Source organism: Eucalyptus grandis, chromosome 9 (genome assembly GCF_016545825.1).
Source record: "Eucalyptus grandis isolate ANBG69807.140 chromosome 9, ASM1654582v1, whole genome shotgun sequence".
Classification (NCBI taxonomy): domain Eukaryota; kingdom Viridiplantae; phylum Streptophyta; class Magnoliopsida; order Myrtales; family Myrtaceae; genus Eucalyptus; species Eucalyptus grandis.
In genome coordinates this window covers 4,832,738-4,845,590 of record NC_052620.1, presented here as the reverse complement: position 1 = coordinate 4,845,590, position 12,853 = coordinate 4,832,738, and the positions used below count along the sequence as shown (strand labels likewise).

General features: G+C 36.6%; 1 protein-coding gene across 2 annotated transcripts; it reads left to right on the top strand.

Moving 5' to 3' along the window:
- The first annotated feature begins 909 nt into the window (after positions 1 to 909).
- Positions 910 to 6,616, top strand: LOC104418163 (WAT1-related protein At5g64700). Of its 2 annotated transcripts, XM_039302720.1 has the most exons (7): positions 910 to 1,065; positions 1,192 to 1,376; positions 1,495 to 1,611; positions 2,457 to 2,709; positions 4,436 to 4,594; positions 4,788 to 4,939; positions 6,296 to 6,616. In XM_039302720.1, the coding sequence occupies exons 2-7, from the start codon at positions 1,198 to 1,200 to the stop codon at positions 6,465 to 6,467; spliced, it is 1,032 nt and encodes a 343-aa protein (XP_039158654.1). In that variant the 5' UTR covers positions 910 to 1,065; positions 1,192 to 1,197; the 3' UTR covers positions 6,468 to 6,616. The 2 variants fall into 2 exon arrangements, with proteins under 2 accessions (XP_039158654.1, XP_010027714.1); XM_010029412.3 differs by lacking the exon at positions 910 to 1,065 and having other exon boundaries at positions 1,076 to 1,376.
- Positions 6,617 to 12,853: the final 6,237 nt, after the last annotated feature.

The following is a 12,853-nucleotide window of genomic DNA, read 5'->3' as shown; positions in this document are numbered from 1 at the left end:
GAATCACAAAACTCAATAGAAAGTCACAGCAAGAGAAGCAACTAAAGATGGAGCCATAGAACCATCCACATATGAGGAAGCTTTACAATATGCTGAATGGAGGGAGACAGTTGAAGAGTCCAAAAGCAATATCGGCACGGCTATTATATCTAAATTAAGAGAGAGTAGTCGGTGAGGGGGAGTGTTGAAAAAGCACCGCCTCTCTCTCTCCTAGAGTTCTCTAGATCTTTCTCTCTCGTTACTCCTCCGGATTTCTCTTCCTCTCTCCAGACGATTCCTCAGCCGCAATTGTTGACCCAAGTTGCAATAAAATAATAGGAAGAAGATGGTGTGGGAAGTCGGTGGATGTACCGACTTTACATCCTATAAATAGGGGCTGATGTCTCTTGAAGTGAAAGTGTAAGGGGATGTTATGTAGAGTGTAAGGGGTCTTGTGCAAGAGTGTTGTGAAGTGTGAGTGGAGTGTGTACGTGAGTGTGTGAGTGGGTGGAGTAGGTGACGTGAGTGTAAAGTGATAGAGAGTGAGTGGGTGTGTGCAAGAATTGTGTCCTTGTGAGGGTTGTGAGTGAGTAGGAAAGCAAGTACAATGAGTTGTTGTGAGAGAGTGATAGAATAAAGAGTTGTAATATTGTTCTATAATAAAAGTAATTATTTTACTTGTACATCCATTTGCTTCTCAAAACGTTATAGATACAATAGAATTTTTTGAAGTCCGTATCATGGTAATCAACAGGATTATATTTTTCCCTACCCTTGCTTGGAGGAAATTTGTTTCAACCGTACCTATAAATGGCTAGTCATGGAAATCAATCATATTTACATTTACCCAAGCATGGTGTGGGGATATCCATTAATTTCTGCCAAGAGGTATAATTCTAGGAATTTCTGACAACCCGAGACAAAGAAAAATGGCCCTATTCAGAATTTACTGCTTTTTGGCAAAGGGAACTCACGTCAGAAAAGCACGTCCAAAGAAGAAGACTCGCTAACTTCTCCACTTACCGATCGTGCATTTCTTTAACTCATGGATAAAGGTAGCAAATATCAAATTTTCTGCAAAGACGGGTAAGCATGTGAATCTTAAAGATTTCGGCTTTCAATTCCTAATCTGAGGCGAATGCACAGAGAGGAGAGGGCGAGATGGGACTGAAGAATCCGTACTTGTTCAATGTCTTGATCTCGATTATACAGGTAGGCATGACCTTGCTCACCAAGGCTGCATTCAATGGAGGAATGAAGAGCTTCATTTTCGTCTTCTACCGGCAAATGGCCGGAACCATTTTCTTGCTCCTGTGGGTTGTGATGTTTGAAAGGAGATCCGCAGCTCCACTCACGCTCCCTGTCTTCTTCAAGATATTCGCGCTTGCTTTCCTGGGGTGAGTTACAAAACGTTCCTTAGGAATAATAAGAGAATTTGGTGATTACGTAACTTAACATTCAAAAGCTTATCCCTTTTTCTAGGAATTTTGATGAAATGATACATGTGTACTGCAGTATCACGCTGGGTGTGAATCTCTATGGGATTGCGCTCGTCTATACTTCGTCTTCACTCGTGTCCGTAATTTATAACTGCCTACCTGTTTCAACCTTCTGCTTCGCTGTTCTTCTCAGGTTCTCCTCTCACTAGTGACTTGATATATATTCTCTCAACTCTTTAAATCGGTTGTTCTACTCTCCTTAGAATACATCATCTAAGAGAACATAGGGGATGGATCTATCTGGTTGACATACAACATTTGTTATTTCAAAGGGCCAGGTTTGTTCTTTGTTTCTCATCGGGTCCTGTTAATGAGTGGTCTAAGAGCATTTGTTAAGTTACTTAACTTGGAATAGTCTTCATAGTACTAATTATGCATAAGAAGAGGGCAATTAATGCATTAGAAATTGTGAGGTTTCATTAACTAGTTCTTTAACTAGTTCCGTGAGGAACTCATTTCTGTTTCGTTTTTTTATCATTTCTTCTTCCTACTACTCTCTGACGAGTCACGAGTCTATCTAATATTTTTCCAATTATTTGCATAGTCTTACTCTTCTCACAAGGTAAAGCCTTACAAGAGGTTTTCTTTATATTGCATAGAACTCTATATCATGGTTTATTAGATTACCTAAAATTCTGGTGCAAAGCCATGATTTCCCACATTCATTATGATATAAATGCGAATCATTAGTTGTGAGTTGTGAAAAAGAGAAAAAAAAAAGAATTATTTTGTCAAATGAAGAGTGCATGGCTTTATTTATAGGTTTTATAGAATGACTATTCTAAAGTACAATTAATCAAATCAAACAATGGAACTATATTGAATTCCTCAAATACATCTCAAACGGTATCAAAATTTTCAAATATTTACGTACTTTACCAAGTGTATATCCAAATTCCTCTCTAGTGGACTCATGATTTCATTATAGCCAAAAGTTCATCTCCTAATGCTTTGCAACTCTGGGCAATACTCTGGCAGGAAGGAGAAGTTGAATGTGAGGAAAATAGCGGGAGTTGCAAAGCTTGGAGGAATAGCAATTTGCATGGGAGGAGTGGCCACCCTTGCTTTTTTCAAGGGACCAATTCTAAATCCTCCTTTTGCTCTCCACAATGCCCAATACGAACCCCAACGCCAACACCATGTTTCGACATTTGGAAGCACAAAATGGATCGTAGGTTGCTTCCTTTCTTTCTTTTCAGTCTCCTCCTGGGGCTTATGGTATGTTCTTCAGGTAATCCCCAACTTCTCATAAAGGATTGTGATCTTTTCAAGAATTTTATAGTATTTAGATCCTCCCGATCATGGCAGATATCGCTAAAGAGAAATTATAGGTTTGTCAAAAAATGATTCATGACATTGACTGGCTAAGAGATTTATCACTGTTATCAACATTGACTATAGAGTACTTGTGATTTGACACCATTTAATAAACCGCTTTCCTAAAACAATATTAGTAAGCTCATGATATTGCTCTTCTAAGATGCATGTATAATATTCTGTGATCTCTCCGATGCCCAATGCAGCTTGTTAGGAAGATTTCGGGGAGAAAATAAAAGAAAAAAGACCGTAGTGTCTATGTATGCTTCAATAAGTCAAATTCTTCGATGATTACTAACGTTGATGTAAAATGAGAAAGCATGCTAAATCCTTTGTGTATGAGCTTCATAGTGAACCTTACTCGTATGCAGTCTCCCCTAAAAGCGACTTTTGGGTTTCAATTCTATGACTGTATAGAGAGACTAATTTCGCTTATTGCTACCGGAAGCTATTATTTCATTATAAAGCAAACGGTAGGAAAATATCGATATGAAGAATTTGATGTGGTTGATTGATACTATGTATGTCCACAGGAAGGGCGGCACTGATATACATTAAGGATAAATAAAGATTAACAAGCACGATTTATATCTCTCAATCCCAGCACTGAAAGCTCTGCATCTATTTATCTCATGATTTCTCTCATGGAATTTACACTAAAAACTTTCAACAAAGTTAATGTAATATAATAAAGATTTTCATAAGATCCAATGCCAGTGTGAGAAATACTTTACACAGTCACTTTAAGATGGAAAACATGGAAGAATTTGGTTACAAAACTAACTTCAAACACACGTATTATTATCTCTGGTACTTTTGTAAATGCTGGATGTAAACTGATGACTCTCGGCTATAGAGCTGGGAATAGTTAATGCAACTGTTTATATTTCGGACCAAAAAAAAAAAAAAAACACACACACATATTAATTTTCCAATTATTAATGTTTAGCATTTTGTTGATACTGTTACACATAACAATAAGTGATATGATAAAATCCATTAGAAAAAGAAAAAAAAAAAAGAGGGTGTGGTTCCTGAAATTTTGTATGATGGTGCGTCAGCGCCGATACATGTAGAACCATGGCATAAATCCATAACATTCTAACTACGGTAAGATGTTGGTTAAATGACGCTTCTGCTTTTGTTAATAGCACTTAATTCCACATTCTTATGTACAATTAGCTTTACGCACTTAACTAATAGCTTAAGCTTTTCTACCATATTTTCTAACACGAACATGTTAGGTGAAACGCTAACTTAATTTAGGTTATAGGTGTTACAAATTATAAAATACAGCTGTAAACAAAAATTGTGGAATCCACGTCCTCTGGGTGTTGATTGTTTGATTGCATATATTGGATGATGTTAACTGGCCTCTGGGTGATTGCACTTTCTAACTGCTGAATCACAGCTAACAATTGTGGAATCCACGCCATTCTCATCGCTTCTTCGAGCCATGCGTCTTTAACTTTTGGATGTTGAATCTTGATTGAATATGTAGCATTGTTTTGCTTTTACCAAGTCATATTTAACATTATGTGAACCTTTACTGTTTCTGGCCTATTGAAACCATTCTCTGTTTCTGTTACCTCTTCATGAGAAATCGTACAAATCCAAGTTCTTTATCTTTGTATATTTAGATTGGAGTATTGAAGACCTATCCATCGAAGCTTCACTTCACAAGTATTCAGTGTTTATTGAGCACAATTCAGTCGTTTCTTGTGGCGATTGCTATGGAAAGAGACCTCTCCGAGTGGAAGTTGACTTGGAATGTTACACTGCTTGCGGTCCTTTATTGCGTAAGAGAACAACAGTCCCTCTTTTCTAAATTTAAAAGTTGAGCATGTTAGTAGCAACAGAAACTATACACCGACATCTGATTTATTAAGTGATATGATAAGATCCCAATAGAATATTTTTAAGCCAATCAAATTGCATGCAAACTATATATTATGATACGACATTATAGTATTTACAATTATGTGTGACTAGGGAATCATGGTCACGGCAATTGCACATTATCTACAATCTTGGGTGATTGCATCGAAGGGACCAGTCTTCCTAGCCATGTCAACACCATTGAATTCAACCCTAACAACGATCTGTTCCATGTTTCTCTTGGGTGAAAGCATAAATGTTGGCAGGTAAACTTTCCTATTCTCTTGGCATCACATCCAATAGATGATATGAATGATGAGAGAGAGAGAGAGAGAGAGAGAGAGAGAGAGAGAGAGAGAGAGAGAGAGAGAGAGGGGGTGAAAGCATAAATGTTGGCAGGTAAACTTTCCTATTCTCTTGGCATCACATCCAATAGATGATATGAATGAGCATAAATGTTGGCAGGTAAACTTTCCTATTCTCTTGGCATCACATCCAATAGATGATAAATGATTGTACATGGATACACCCATATGTACGAGAGAGAGAGAGAGAGAGAGAGAGAGAGAGAGAGAGAGATGTGGACAATAAAGGAGAAAAATGATTTTTTTGCGAAAAATAAATAATTTGAAAATGTTTTCTTAATAATAATCACCTTTATCGTTTATAAAAGTGAATGTACGAATTTCCTTTCATAGTTCATGAAAATTTATATATAAATTGTTATCGATAATGATTGAATAATTATTTCAAACGATACAAATGATCATTTTTTGGAAAATGATTTCCAAATTATCATTTGTTACAAAATAAACTCAACCTAAAATGAGAAAGTGTTGACTCCAATCCTATTGGGATTCATGAAACCAATACATTTCATAGTTTAGAGGCTAGATGAGGCCAAATATATTGGCCTACAACACAAGGGCCGAGGTGAGGATTGATTTAGTCATACGTGGTTTTTGTCCATCCTTACATAGTACAGCACACTTGGGCGTTTTTTATTCACTAAACTTATCGTTTACTCATAAATTGTAATTATCATGATCCTAATCCGTAAATTAAGATGAATTGTGTGGTGGACAAATACAAGGAGGTGAAAGCCAGGCGACAAGGGATTTCCTTATCCATAGCAATCTCGAGGAGTGCAATAACTGACATACTAAGATGTTATGCAACACTATCTTAGCATCAACAATGTCGTGTAGCAATATCAATACTGCCTAATGCAAAATTATAATCCTTAAAAACAATAAAGGATATAAGACTTTACTGAAGTTGAGCCATATACATCAATTGTTCTATCTTCTTGTACTACAAACCTCAAACCGAGGCTGGGAACCTGCCTCTTGGGCAATATCTCCACTTTGTGCTTATTTGAAAGATAATCCTCCTTGTATATGATTTAGAAATTCTCCATAAAAATGAAAACTTAAGTACAAGATCAATGGCAATGAGCAATGGAATCAAGTTTTCGGTATTCTTCAATTCTAATGGCATGCAACTTTTGATTGGAATTGGACTTCTTAAGCTAATATGGATTCTTATAAAAAGACATGAGATCTAGCTCTTTTTCGGTTTGATTGTGACTAATATGACTTCGTCTTTGGTTTCTTCATCAGCATTGTTGGTGAGATAATGTTAGTAGGAGGCCTTTACAGTGTCTTATGGGGACAAACGCAAGAGCCAAATCTAGCCACTGAAAGTTCCTTACCAGTTCAAGTTGAGAATGAATGTATAAATGCAGAAAATGAGGAGCCTAAAAATGCTGAAACTTGTTATTTAGCAAAATGAAGTTTGATTTTCATATCGTTGGTTGTTTTGTTGAACATGTAATGATATTTATCTAGTACATAGTATGTGGCACTCACTCATGATATATGTTTTCTCATTATGCTATGTTTCACCAAATGTCATTGATTGACGATTAATCTCCAGATGTACATAACTCTTGACGAGCTTTTCTTCTTTATAAATAACATGCTTCCACAATTTTAGCATCTTTTGACTTTCACGCTCCTTAAAAAAAGAACTAGTTTGATCCTTATCCTAAGAGAAATGGAAAACCTTGTTAACGAGTATGGACTTAAGTAAGTTGGAGGCCCAAAAGTCAAAAAATGAAGTTTTAGCCTCCTTACCCACAAATTCTAGGCTACTTGCTTGGGCTCACTTTCCCATTTTAAAGACCAAGGTTCTTGATCTTTTGCTATGTTATCATCCATTTGCCTCCTCTATTTTATAAATCTATGCTTCAATCTTAGGCCAAAATCCCACTTTAGCATGAGAGAAGGTGTTAGAATTTTTTAAATGTTAAACCACTTATTCATTTGACAATTTAAGTTAGAGCAATTAAATGTTGTCACCTAAATGTATTGCATGGTATCCAATTCAGTTCTACACCTTTAAATTGTGCCAATTTATTTATAAGCTTTTTGACAATTTACCAATTTAGTTATTCAAAACAAAGAAATTGCTAATATAGACGTTGTCCATCCTACGTAACATGAGAAGTGCTAACATGGTTAATTTTTAGATTTTATTTTATTTTTTGAATTGTTATTTTGAATCCCTTGTTTTTACCATTTCTTTTCTTTTCCTTTCGCTTATGGATGGTAATTGGCCATGGTCGATGACTGGTCATAGTTGAGGGTTGCTCTCATCAAATATAATGAGGTTACTTGCATGGCTGCTAGCAAGGGCTCGACCCTTGCGGCTTGGCAGAGTCTCCCTCCTCAAATCTAGTGAAGGCCACCCCCACTCTTGCCTAGGCAATCAAGAGGGCAGCCCTTGCTTATGGCCAATTGTCAACAATGGCTAACTGTTGACCACAAGCAAGAGAAAAAACCCGCCATGATCAAAAGGAAAGAAAGGAAAAAAGAAGAAAAATTCAGTAAAATATTTTTAAAAAAATTTCAATGTGTCAAATTCAATCATGTCATGTAGAATAGACATCATCTACGTCGGAGATTCTATGACCAAAATTGGCCAGAAATACATTGGTAAATTATCAAATGGTTTGGAACTAAATTGTCATCATTGAAATATTTAGGATTGAATTGGCTGCTATACAAATAGTCTAAGATATTTTGGACAATTTTCCCTTATTATCTAAGTTGGCACCAACAACTCAATTCTCTGGCCATATGTATGTGCACTCTCCTTTAACGGCGACTTTTGGGCTGGAATTTAATCTATACCCACGAGTTTCAATTCTCTAATAGTAGGTATTAACTTCGCTTGCTATGTGAAGCTATTTATTCTTGATATAAAAAATGATTGAAAAAAAAAAATCATGGTAGAGAATTTGATGTGGTCAGGTCGATGAGATATACGTCCATAAGGAGGGCGGCATTTCATTAAGAATAAACAAAGACTAAAAAACAACATTTGTCTCTCAATCCCAGCACCTAAAGCTCTGTTTGTGTTTATCTTATGGTATCACAGGGAATTTACACTAACGAACTGAATCTCAACAAAATTTCTGTAATATCCTAAGGAATTTTATTAGGTCCATTGCCAATATAAAAAATAATTTACACATTCTTCATTAAGTGGTAAACATGCGGAAGAATTTAGTTACAAAACTAAATCCTTGCACATGTCAACTATCCAACGGTGAATGTAGAAGCTTTTTTGACACTGGGGATAGAAATAATGAGAGAAATACACTAGAAGTGTCTTAATTTGTGTATGCCACCTACTTTAGTGTCACAACTTTTCGCCGGCTCACTTAGGGCGCGGTTGGTAACATTTCTGTTTAAAAATTATTCCAGAGAATAGAAAAAAAAAAGTGTTTATGTTCCGGAGAACAATTTTTGAATAAAAAAACGCGTTTGGTAAATTTGTTCCGGGAATAAAAATTAATAGAAACACATTTGGTAAATTTGGGTTCTTTTTTTTGTTTCTTTTAATTTTTTAATATTTTAATTTTTTTCTTTATCTTTTCTTTTTTTTTTTTTTCTTTTTTGGCCGGTCGCCAGCCTCGGCCATGGCCGGCGACTTGCCAACAAGGGCCGGTGGCCTCGCCTTGGCTACGAGAGCTCGGGCTCGCCCCCAGATCCGGCGAGCCCGAGCTCGCCCGACCACCGACAAGGGTGAGGCTCGACCTCACCGAGCCACTACCCAGGCTAGCGAGCCTCACCGGTGGCTGGGCGAGCTCGGGCTCACCGAATCTGGGTGAGCCCGAGCTCGCCCAGCCAAGGCGAGGCCGAGCCTCGCAAGGGGTCGGCGAGGTTTGGCCTCACCGGGGCCGGCGACGCTCCAAAGATCGCCGACCCCTAGCGAGGCTCGTCGGCCGGCGGTGGCCCGATGAGGCCGAGCCTCGCCGTGGCTGGGTGAGGCCGTCGACCAATCGTCGGCATGGCCAAGGCCGGCAACCGGCCAAAAGAAGAAAAAAATAAAAAAGAAAGAAACATATTTTAAAAATATTAAAAAATTAAAAGAAACAAAAAAAGAACACAAATTTACCAAACGTGTTTCTGTTCATTTTTTATTCCCAAAACAAGTTTACCAAACACGTTTTTTATTCAAAAAGTGTTCCTCGGAACAAAAACACTTTTTCTATTTTTGTTCCCTAGAACAATTTTTAAACAAAAATGTTACCAAATGCGACCTAAGTGCCACTTTTATTATAAAAAAAAAATCACTTTAGTGTCAACTTTGATTTGACTCGCGGAAAATCTAACATGATAATATTTTATTAATTTCTCGATCCTACATAACTTGCCAACGTGCCTAGTTACCATATAATCTCTAAATGACGTTGTGTAGTAAGTTAAAAAATGATCACTTCAGTGCCAGTCATTGTAAAAAATAATCACTTCAATGTCAATCTTTGTTGAAAAGTATTCGCTTCAGTACCAATCTTAATAAAAAAAGTGATCATTTCAATACCAAAAAAACTCCTAAACGATGTCGTATAACAAGCTATGTCCACCTAAAAAGGAAGAAGGATTACGATTGCTTGATTTGAACACATGGAACAAAGTTTTGTTAGGCCACACACACTCCAGAACCTCATTAATCATCCATCCTCTTCACTTTGGAGCATTTGGGTTCGCAACACAAAATGCAGAGATACCACAATTATGTAGCTCGACATTAAGGGTAGTATGGCTTGGAGTTAGCGATGTATTCTCAAATCACAACATGTTCTAAACCCAATTATATCTAGCTCAAGATATTGTTTCTATTATATTTATAATGAACTCAGACACGGGGCCCATTTGTGGAGTGGTACAACCTAATTTGGAGTAGCAGCATTAGCAAACACAATTTTATTGGCTTACTAGTTTGTAGAGATAGACTAATAATAATAGAGATCAAGTACTTGAGTAGAAAAATAAAAGACTTGTGGTTCGGTTATGTCCGCAGGAACTCAAGAACATATTAGCTCCTGCTAACATGATTTAGAGCCAGAAGTACCTGCTAGAAAAGTTTTTACGAGTACTTGAGTAGAAAAATAAAAGACTTAAAAGAAATTTATTAGGAGGAAAAAGAAATGCGCAAATTGATGGACTAACATTAGATTTTACCTAATCTCTGACATTTAAATAATAAAATCTTTAACTCTCTCATGCATTTTGAATCTTTAATATCATCTTTGATGAGTTAATTCTTCTTATTTATTCACAAACTTACGTTTTTTCCTAAATTGACCGAATGTTCAAGAAATTATTTTTTTCAAATATTCATGCTCTTTTTTCCCGTGCTTATTAATGAAATGAACACTTTGCTCCACCTTTTAATGATATGTCGTACATATAACTAATCATTTTTGTTTGCAATTTTAAGTATTTCCCATTAAGTAAAATTGCTCTTAAAACTGAATTTACTTTGCAAAACGATGCATTATCAACAAATCAAAAAACAAAAATCGACCACTTACCTATAGTTTATGTACTTTTATTTTTTGCTTTGAATAAATGGAGAAACAGAGAAACAATTTTCAAACAAACTGTAAGTAGCTCATTTTAAATGTGATTTATAAAAGTTAAATCAGAAAAATAAATTTGACTTGACATTAAAGTAAAATGAATAAAAAAAGCACCATTAATTATTTTTATTGAAAATCCACTTAGTATAACAGATATATATGTATATATACCGTTGCACCCAAATTTTTGGCGACCTTTTAGGAATCCTTTTATTTTACAAGAAAAAGGATAATAATAAAAAAGGTAAATAAAAATGGATGAACTGAAAATGAGGTAAAAAAAATTGAGTGAAAAAATGAATGAAAATGATGGATGTATTCGCGTGGGTCACCGTGTAGAGCCCACCGAGCAGTATTTCGGCCTCCCTCAAACTCTCTTTTAAGCCCAAAATTTGGGTTTTAATATTTTTAAAGGGTTTTCCAATTTTTCTAAAATTTTCTGTTTCTTTTAGAATTTTCTGAATTTTTTTAATGATTTTTCCGTTTTTTTTATTTTCTGGATTTTCTGAATTTTCTAACGCCTGCGACGCGAGAGAGAGAGAACCGACGAGGAAGGCATGCGTGAGAACCGCGCATGTGACGCGAAGGAAGCTCCCACGAGTGACTGAAGCGATCCCCGACAACTTCTAGGATGCATTGAGCTGGCGTGGCTGACGGAAAAAGATTCCTCCCACGGAGGTGAGGTCAACGAGAGAACTAGAGAAGGGCCGAGGAAAGGAGGTTTAGTCTCTAGAGTGACAGAAAGTGGGCTCGCCGGAGCTCGCTGTCGGCTTTCAAGGACTCCGGTCGAGGGACATTTCGTGAGCAGACCGTCGCTTATTCGGAGATCTCTCCACAGCCAAAGAAGAAGCCCAGCTAGCCGTGCTCCGCCGTCGCCAACCGAGACCACAGCTCGCCAAGCAAAACCAGGTACGGAACACCCTTCTCGAACGCTCCGAGTTACCCCTGTCTTCGGTCGAGAGATATACATTTGAGTCGTTTGATGTTTTTGGTGATATCTGGATAAACCAAAGCAATTTCATGACTAATGTTTTAGAAGTTAAGGCATCATGTCTGGACCAAGGAGCGCTTCAGATTTGAACTTTGAACCCATAATGCCGACTGCTTGATATATTGCCTGAATGAAGCACCGAAACCTGTGCCTAGAAGCCCAGTTTGATGTGTGTTTGTTCCTACATTTTCGATCTACATCTGACCTGCTACTGTGTTTTCCGGTGTTTTCATGGCATATCCATTTTCTTTTTTTCTTTTTTTTGAGTCGCCGGAGCTACCCTCCCCATGCCAGCGAGCCCTACGGTTTGAGTAGACTATTTCTTCTCATTTAATGTATTTACGCTTGTCGGTTTGCTGAGATAGTTGGTTTTAGAAGTATAGCTTCAGTATGGATATTTTTATATTATTTCTGTGGTCGCCCGAGGGAGCGGCCCGAAGTGTTGACGCCGGTCAGGGTAGATGACCGGCAGTGGGGCTGGGTCCGGCGGCGGTGTAGATGCCGGTGATAACATGTTTGAGTGATACGTCGAGGAATTTCTGGTCCGGGAAGAAGAAAAAGAGAAGTTGCAGTCGAAGGAGAGCTTCGGGTTGGAGGTGGCTCGAGGAAGAAGAAGGCGTCCGGTTGAAGAAGATGGGCAGAAAAAGACAAAATAAAAAAAGACAAAGGAGGAGAGAAAAAGAATTTAAAAATAGGAAAATCAAAGAAGATCCCAAAAATGGTAAGAAATTCGTTTCTTTAATCCGACCGGGTCGGATCCAGATAGGCGGGTCCGGTCAACGGGTAAACCCGGTCCGACCCCTTCCCCAATATTAATAATAAAAAATTTAAAAAAATCTAAAATTAAAAAATTAAAAATTCAGAAAATGATAAAAAATTAAAAACTTTAGGAAATAATAAAAATTTAGAAAATTCTAAATCAATAAAAATTTATAATTTTATAAAATAATTAAAAATTTAAAAAATCCAAAAAAATCATTAAAAATTTAGAAATTCGAAACAAAAAAATTAGAAAATCAGAAAATCCAGAAAATAATAAAAAATTAATAAATTAATAAATTCAGAAAATTAAAAAAAAAAGAAAATTTTAGAAAAACTAGACAAATTAGAAAATCTTTTAAAATTATCAAAATCCAAAATTTGGACAAGCTTTTAGGGCTTTACAAAAAGGTGTTTGGTTTTGGATTGTCATTTTCTTTTTATGGACAATATTAGGATGTTTGTGTGTTTTAATTTACGATTATACTTGGTTGC